This window comes from Gopherus evgoodei, chromosome 1, assembly GCF_007399415.2.
Source record: "Gopherus evgoodei ecotype Sinaloan lineage chromosome 1, rGopEvg1_v1.p, whole genome shotgun sequence".
Taxonomy (NCBI): Eukaryota; Metazoa; Chordata; order Testudines; family Testudinidae; genus Gopherus; species Gopherus evgoodei.
The window spans coordinates 353,562,592-353,571,569 of NC_044322.1; the positions used below are offsets into that span (position 1 = coordinate 353,562,592).

An 8,978-nucleotide genomic window follows, 5' to 3' on the forward strand; every position below is an offset into this window, starting at 1 on the left:
CAGGGGACCCGGCGGGAGCTGCCAGCAGATGCACAGGGGCGGAAGGAGCGGTAGCCGAGACCCGGAAGGGAAACTTGCGTGGGTGGAAGGTTAGAGGTCAAGCGGTCCCTGCGCGAGGCCGGGAGCGGGCAGTGAGCGCGCAGGAGCTGCTGGCGAGGGTTCCGGCCGGCCAGTCACCGCGCAGAGGGCAACGGTCAGAGGCGGCTGGAGGGAGGGGCCGCTCCGGGCCGCGCCGAGAGGGGCTGCACCCAGGGCTCGGGCAGGAGCTGAATAGGGCGGCAGGAGATGGGGGGTGGCGTCATGGGGGGAATGGGGCAGTAGGGACGGGGGTTGCGTAACGGGGGCCGGGGAAATGGACGGTGTCATGGGGGGAATGGGGCAGTAGGGACGGGGGTTGCGTTACGGGGGCCGGGGAAATGGACGGTGTCATGGGGGGAATGGGGCAGTAGGGACGGGGCTGCGTAACGGGGGCCGGGGAAATGGACGATGTCATGGGGGGAATGGGGCAGTAGGGACGGGGGTTGCGTAACGGGGGCCGGGGAAATGGGACGGTGTCATGGGGGGAATGGGGTAGTAGGGACGGGGGTTGCGTAACGGGGGCCGGGGAAATGGACGGCGTCATGGGGGGAATGGGGCAGTAGGGACGGGGGTTGCGTAACGGGGGCCGGGGAAATGGACGGTGTCATGGGGGGAATGGGGCAGTAGGGACGGGGGTTGCGTAACGGGGGCCGGGGAAATGGACGGCGTCATGGGGGGAATGGGGCAGTAGGGACGGGGGTTGCGTTACGGGGGCCGGGGAAATGGACGGTGTCATGGGGGGAATGGGGCAGTAGGGACGGGGCTGCGTAACGGGGGCCGGGGAAATGGACGGCGTCGTGGGGGGAATGGGGCAGTAGGGACGGGGCTGCGTAACGGGGGCCGGGGAAATGGGACGATGTCATGGGGGGAATGGGGCAGTAGGGACGGGGGTTGCGTAACGGGGGCCGGGGAAATGGGACGATGTCATGGGGGGAATGGGGCAGTAGGGACGGGGGTTGCGTAACGGGGGCCGGGGAAATGGGACGATGTCATGGGGGGATGGGGCAGTAGGGACGGGGGTTGCGTAACGGGGGCCGGGGAAATGGACGGCGTCGTGGGGGGGATGGGGCAGTAGGGACGGGGGTTGCGTAACGGGGGCCGGGGAAATGGACGGCGTCGTTGGGGGAATGGGGCAGTAGGGACGGGGGTTGTGTAACGGGGGCCGGGGAAATGGACGGCGTCATGGGGGGAATGGGGCAGTAGGGACGGGGGTTGCGTAACGGGGGCCGGGGAAATGGGACGATGTCATGGGGGGAATGGGGCAGTAGGGACGGGGGTTGCGTAACGGGGGCCGGGGAAATGGACGGCGTCGTGGGGGGGATGGGGCAGTAGGGACGGGGGTTGCGTAACGGGGGCCGGGGAAATGGACGGCGTCGTGGGGGGAATGGGGCAGTAGGGACGGGGGTTGTGTAACGGAGGCCGGGGAAATGGACGGCGTCATGGGGGGATGGGGTAGTAGGGACGGGGGTTGCGTAACGGGGGCCGGGGAAATGGACGGTGTCATGGGGGGAATGGGGCAGTAGGGACGGGGGTTGTGTAACGGGGGCCGGGGAAATGGACGGCGTCATGGGGGGATGGGGTAGTAGGGACGGGGGTTGCGTAACGGGGGCCGGGGAAATGGACAGTGTCATGGGGGGAATGGGGCAGTAGTGTTACGAGCTTTGCCTGTTACTTTGGGGTTTGCTCATTTATCAGGTTTACTCTCCTTGGGAAGGAGGGTGTTCTGTATTTCTGTCAGCGTACTACTTGTATTTTCATATGGAGCTCTACTTCTCCCTGCTGCAAGTTCCCTCCCAGTGGAGCTATCCTGAAGGGCCTGGGTTCCTCTAGTCCAGGGGTGGCCAACCTGTGGCTCCAGTGTCACATGCTGCTCTTCAGAAGTTAATATGCGGCTCCTTGTATAGGCACCTACTCTGGGGCTGGAGCAACAGGTGCCAACTTTCCAATGGGCCAAGGGTGCTCACTGCTCAGCCTCTGGCTCTGCCACAGGCCCTGCTCCCACCCCTTCCCTGAACCTGCTGTGCCCTTGCTCCTCCCCCTACCCCACCCCAGCCTCCTGTACACCACAAAACAGCTGATCTGGAGGTACAGGGAGGGAGGAAGAGATGCTGATTGGTGGGGTTGCTGGTGGGTGGGAGGCGCTGGGAGCAGTGGTGGGGAGTTGATGGGAGGCTGCTGATGTATTACTGTGGATCTTTGGCAATGTACATTGGTCAATTCTGGCTGTCAGGATGGCCACTCCTGTTCTAGCCGCAGAATCAGACAAACACACATATATTAACGGCGTGCGTCTGAGAGGACTGGGTTAATCAGCGCTCCCCAGCTGACCCCTTATATGTCCCTGGACTCAGTAGGCTGGGTCAAGCAGCATTTCCAAGCTGTCACCCTCATAGGCCCTTGGATTCAGCAGGCTGCGTCAAACAGCACCTTCAAGCTGTCACCCTCATGCCGTGGGCGCCGCACCAGAATAAAGTTCGCCTGAACAGGCTGAGTTAAGCAGCACTTTCAATCTGCCACCCTTATATGCCCCTGGACTCAGCAGATTGGGTTGAGCAGCCCTTCAAAGCTGCCACCCTCATATGTCCCAGGTTCAGCACTATCCCCACTTTCATGTTACAGTTGTTCTGGTAGTAACCCACTTGGTCAGCAAACCACACACGACTTTTGGGCACTGCAGGGATCTTTTAGCTTAGGTACGAGGAGCGTTGCTGCAGGGCAAATGAGGAAACCAGAAAACACCCACCAGGGGCGGGAGGATAAAGAAGCAACCAGCTTAATCATGAAAATTATTTATTGCCAGGTAGTAACCATAGGGGAGCCAAACAAAACAGTTATAATACACCTCTACCCTGCTATAACACGAATTCAAATATAATGCGGTGAAGCAGTGTTCCGGAGGGGCAGGGCTGCATGTTCTGGTGGATCAAAGCAAGTTTGATATAACGCAGTTTCACCTCTAACATGGTAAGATATTTTGGCTCCCAAGGACAGCGTTATATTGAGGTAGAGGTGTATTAAATCTAACTTAAACTTAATTATAAAAGTCAAGTTTAAGAAAACTATAACTAATCATACAAGTCAGTGTCAGAAGGTTATACTTAGAGAGAGCTGGGTTCTCACCACTCTGTGAAGCTTGAATTGATCAGGGGTCCCAGGTGGTGATGGTAGCTAAGGGTTCGGAATGCTGGAGACAGGCAGAGCCCCCAGCATGATCAGTCAGGAGAAGATGAAGTCCCAATAGAACTGATGCAGATTTTGAGTCCAGGCATCAGAACACTTACTTGAGCATGGGTAGGATTTTTTGTAGAGAAAGAACAATGGTTCAAGGGAAAACCCTAGATTTGTTTGTGTAAACTGGTGGCTTAAGGGAGTATACCAGAGTTGTTTTGTTCAGGCTAGACAATGGGAGCTGATCATTCCTGAATATGAGTGGTGTTCATTGGAGGGAGCTCACAATGCATTTAGGGAGCTTCACTATTTTGGATACCAATAAAGGATTTATTACTAGAATTAGTCTGATAATGAGCTGGGAGTAATATAGTTACTATGGTTAGGAAGGGCCGCATCGCCAGTGCCAATGCTGCTCCTGTCTCCTCCACCTGCGACTATATCCAGACAGACAGGCTAACCGTGGATGCCTCTACGCAGATCCTGATGTGGATTTGCAGAGACCATTGCCTGCATGTCTCACTCTCAGAAAGCCAAGCTAGAGGGGGACCATACAGTGCGAAAGATGCCTGCTGGTGGAATGTCTCAGGAAGCAGGTGGGAGAGCTACAGGAGGAGGTGGCTAGGCTGAGGAGCATCCGTAGCCATGAGGAATTCCTCGAGAGTATTCACATGGAGACATCCAAGACTGAGGAAGCTATCCAGCTACAGCTTTGTCTGTAACTCTAGCGACTGTCTGGTCGTGGTAAGGGAGGCAAGGGTCTCGGAAAAGGAGGCGCTAAGCGCCATATGAAGGTGTTGAGGGATAACATCCAGGGCATTACAAAACCTGCTATTCGCCGTTTGGCTCGTCGTCGGGGAGTGAAGTGTATTTCAGGTCTCATTTACGAGGGGACTCGCTGGGTGTTCGAAGTGTTTCTGGAGAACGTGATCCGAGATGCTGTTACTTACACCGAGCATGCGAAGCGGAAGACTGTGACTGCTATGGACGTTGTTTATGCGTTGAAGCACCAGGGTCGTACTCTGTATGGATTTGAAGGCTAAGCCGTGCCAGTAATTCTCTTTGAAAACATCTACAGAGGACTGCCATCACATCACCAGGGGAGGAGCATATGGCTCTATCACAGGGAGGACACTGGGTTACTTCTGCCACCAGGGAGTGCTCCACCCCTGCCTCCAACCCATCCACAATGGTGATGGAGAACTGATATGCTGTCCTGGCAATGAGGAATCACCCCCAAAGGAGGAGGAGAAGCCACATACCCTCTGCCCCCCATTATGCCACCCCATCCCCTCCAGACTCTGCCCCATTTCCCCTGCCCCCTCTTATGCCATCCAGGCTCTAGGCACCAGCAAACCAAGCACTTGCTTGGGGCAACACATTTTCAGGAGCGGCATTCCGGACATCTTTTTTTAATTTTTTTGCTTCAGGCGGCAAAAGCGTAGAGCCAACCCTGGCAGCAGCAGCGGCGCGTCATGCGCAGGGGGTGCCCTGGGGCTGCTGCTGTTCGCGTCTTGGGGGAGCAGTGCCCACACCTTGTGGCTGGGCCAGGCAGGCTCCAAGCGTGAGACACTCATGCTGGGGGCTGCCCCACGGGGCACATGGAGCCGCCTGCAGGTGCCACAGGGTGGCCGCCCCCCAACGCCGCAGCCAGTGCTACGCGAAGCAGCCCGAGCTGCCCAGGGACTGTGGCAGGGTGGCCAGAAGCAGCAGGGCCATAGAGGGTGGGGCACTGCTGTGCAGGGCCTGCGTCCCGCTCTCCGAGGCTCCATTCCCTCTGGGGCTACCCTGCCCTGGCTCCTCAGCCCCCTGCCGGGGCGGTCCCCCAGCTCTGCCCTCCTGGGTCCCGGCCAGTTCTGGAGGTGGGAGGCCCGGCTGGAGGGACCCAGGAGTCCCGCCGTTTACCCTGACCTGGCCAGCGCCGGACCAGCTGGAGGCGAGGGGGAAGCAGGCGGAGTCAGCACTGGTGGGGTGGGGAGCCCAGGGCTGGGGCGGCAGGGGTGCAGGTAGGGGAGGGCACTGGTGTGGTGGGTGGTGAGAGCCCAGGGCTGGGGTGGGGAAAGCCAAAAATTGTTTTGCTTGGGGTGGCAAAAAACCTAGAGCCGGCCCTGATGCCATCCCTGTCGCTACTGCTCCATTCCCCCTGTAACATTGCCCTATTGCTCCTGCCGCCCGTTATGCCACGTCCATTCCTACTGTTATCTGTCAGTTCTGTGTTCTTGGGGAACCAGGGCACAGTACCCAGCGTGCCTGACTAACAAAAGACCTTCCCCCCCGAGCCTCTGCTTGAACCAAAACTGATCAGAAGACAGACTTACAAAAGCAATGAAAAGGCAGGAGGAGAGACACCAAAACCCCTGGGATAAGGATGATAGGATTAAGGAAACTCCCCTAGCCTCATTTGCATCGGAGATGGGACAAGGAGGCATCTATATTAGCATACAGAATGGAGAAGAGAGATTCCAAGGCAAGAACCGCAGGAAACTGTGGGACCAGAGAAGCACTGCATGATGGGGGATATCTGCTACAGACTGTATCCCTCTCAGACTCCTGTTTGCGGTCCCTTGGTTGCTTAGCCTCTGGCTTTTAAGGCCTTCTCTCCTAGGTCAACCCTACCCCCTCGTTAATCACACAGAGGGAGGTTGATCACAAGGCTGATTGAGGCTGATCAAAGATGATCCGGGGAACAAAGGCTCAAACAGTCACCAGACACAATCTCAACTGACCTCATAACTGAATTAACCTGAAAGAGAGAGAAAAACGCAAACAGCCAAACAAACTCACTCACCCCAAAGTTAGTACTCGCACCTTGTTCGTTCAGCAGGGGGTTCTCCTTCTCTCCCTCTCAAACTCCCTTTTGCGGTCCTCTGTTCACCAGAAGGAGATCAGGCTAGATGGTTTAATGATTGCTTCTGGCTTTAAGAATCTTTGCATTTACCTAATCTGTGAATAATCTAATTATATGGCTCCGTCACTTATTTGTTAGGCCTCCCAAAATTATCAAATAGTCATATAACGATAGATTTTCCTCTTCTTGTCTTACTCCAGTCAGCAGGGTCTGGATTTTATTCACTGTGTAGTCATGTTAGTTCTTCAACCTATACTGCCCCTATCTACTCACCTTTCCAACCACACTTCTTATTCCCACTATTCTTTCACTACCTCTCCCTTTTTGTTTCAGAGTGGTAGCTGTGTTAGTCTGTATCAGCAAAAACAATGAGGAATACTTGTGGCACCTTAGAGACTAACAAATTTATTTGGGCATAAGCTTTCATGGGCTAAAACCCACTTCATCAGACGCATGGAGTGGAAAATAGAGTTGGAAGCTATATAGTCAGAGTACATAAAAAGATGGGGGTTGCCTTACCAGTTTTAACGAGACAATTCAGTTGAAGTGGGCTATTATCAGCAGGAAGAAAAATCACTTTTGTAGTGGTAATCAGGGTAGCCCGTTTCAAACAGTTGACAAGTTGTGTAATGACCCATCCACTCCCAATCTTTATTCAGGCCTAATTTGATGGTGTCAAATTAGGAGTGGATGGGTCATTACACAAACTAAAAACTATTTCCCCATCCTAATTTCCCCGGCCCCCCACTGTTACTCACACCTTGTCTGATCAGAATGTAGAAATTAACAGTGACACCAAACTCACTCCTCAGGTAAGCAGGTCTGAATTGAGCTCCAGGAGAGGTGAGTGGAGCAGATAGCATGACAAATTTAGTGTCCTGTATTACTAGCCGTAAGAGGCAAGTGGACAGGATTAGGTGGACCCAAGTTTCTGCCCATGTTTACAGGTACGTATCAGCTGTTAGGCTGAGAATACAAGCTAAACCTGAATTCACAATTTAAAAAAAATTTTTTTTTTTTTTTTTTACTGAATTTTGGATCTTAAAATTGCCCTGCTAGCCATAAGCATTACATTAGTGGCATTCATCTAATCCTGATACAGGACTACATGTTGTAGGTGATAGTACAAGAGACCATCCTGTTCCAGGGCTTTGGCATGATGTGTGTCCATAGATCTGATGCACAAATACAATGCAGCTTTAGACCAGCTTATTTTCCATTGCAGTTAATTTTGTTTATTAATCTTTAACTGTGTTGCTGCTCTCAAATTATGACAGTGTGTGAATCATAACCCTCAATGAGCCAAATGATATTTCAGTGTTTTGACACCTGAAAGTCCTGGTTCCATGCCATCTGCAGAATGTGAAAATCTGACACTTCTTTCAAAACTTTATCTAAATGTCACTCAGAGTTATTGCACCAACTAGTGGAAAATATCAAAACGGCTGAAGCAGAGACACTGACCTGAAGAAAACCTCGATGTGTAAGCTCAAAACTTGTCTCTCTCACCAACAGAAGTTGGTCCAGTAAAAGATATTACACTTCACCTACCTTATCTCTCTAATATCCTGGGACAGAGATGGATACAGGAACACTGCATATGTCTAATCTCTATCATTGCCTCTTTCTGAAACGGTTGTGAAATAGGAGGCATTTTCTGTCTATTTTGGATTCTGATAGTACTAACCATTCAAGCTTAGTTTTTTTGTAGAACATATGTGACAAATTTTCCTTGTATCTCTTTGCTGCAGGTCTCACTTAACGATAACTTTAAAGTCTGAGTCTTTTTGTGAAAGATGCTTTGGCTTCATCCTGCAGTCATTAAGCTGGCAAGGACTCTGTTGTGGGATACACTCACTGCTAGGATGGTGCCTCCTCCTGGCTACTGTGGGGATTAGCTCCCTCGAGCTCTGATGCCCTCTTCCACCTTCACCACAACCCCACTTGCTCTATGGGATTCTATGCAACTTCTGTTTGTAACTCAGCCCTCCAACCACCTCATTATAGGGTCCTTCCCCTCCGGGGTAACAAAAAGTCTCTCCAGACCAACCGTCTGGCTGCCTTTCCAGGCCATCCTTTAATCTAAGACTATGCCACTATCCCAGTGGGTAATAGGGGAACCCAGGCCCACCCACTACTGCAGGTTCCAGCACAGCAATCCTCTGTCTCATGGTCTGCTTATGCCAAGATCCTCTTGCTATTTCCCTCTGCTCTTTCCTACTTTCCTTCTCTTTCTCTGTGTTTCAGGTCAAGTGCCCAATTCTCAGGGAAAGACTGTAGCCTACTTCCCCTACAGCCCACTTCTGTTCTCAGTTTGCTGGCTTTGTACAGGCCCAGCCTATACCTGCTCAGCTGAGCATCATCTTCTGCTAGGGCTTGCTTATCCTGTCTAATTCTTCCCCAAGTGCAACCTGGTATGTTAATTAGCCCCTTCCTAGCAACCTTAACCCTTTCAGGTGAGGTGTGGCATGAAAACTACATCACAGACCCCATCAGACCTACAAGTCTCTCTGGCCTGAGTATGGATTGTAGATTTGGGCCTGTAATAAATTAGTTGTGTTTCTGTAGTAGTCGTAGTATTGTATGGCGTCCTCCAGAATATGTAACATGACTTGTCTTTGTAGGCCTGTGCTAGGGGAGATGTGCCACTGTGCATATACCCAAGAAAGCTGAGATAAGCACATGTCCATACTTCAAAAATATAGAATGGATTTAGTGAAAGAACAAGCTGAAGTCAGATGTACAGCAAGCAAGTGCTGTGCAAGTTTCCCAACCCATTGGTCATTTCTCATGATCATTATCCAACACATCCTGAAGTTGGGGGAAAGACTCCTATTGGCTTTGCTGAGCGTTGGTGTAGGCTTATAAACAGTAAATAAAAAGC

The 8,978-nt window shown here is 52.6% G+C and overlaps 1 protein-coding gene across 1 annotated transcript; it reads left to right on the top strand.

Moving 5' to 3' along the window:
• Nucleotides 1–3,624: 3,624 nt before the first annotated feature.
• Nucleotides 3,625–5,209, top strand: LOC115645292 (histone H4-like). Its single transcript, XM_030549721.1, has 2 exons — nt 3,625–3,762; nt 3,975–5,209. Exons 1-2 carry the CDS (start codon nt 3,625–3,627, stop codon nt 4,287–4,289), a joined length of 453 nt encoding a protein of 150 aa, XP_030405581.1. The 3' UTR covers nt 4,290–5,209.
• The last annotated feature ends 3,769 nt before the right edge of the window (nt 5,210–8,978 follow it).

Excerpts from the sequence above, each read along its gene's own strand:
- LOC115645292 (XM_030549721.1), top strand. The coding sequence starts at position 3,625 with ATGGTTAGGAAGGGCCGCATCGCCAGTGCCAATGCTGCTCCTGTCTCC. Across the intron at positions 3,763-3,974 it reads GCAGAGACCATTGCCTGCAT|CGACTGTCTGGTCGTGGTAA; the intron begins GTCTCACTCTCA and ends CTGTAACTCTAG.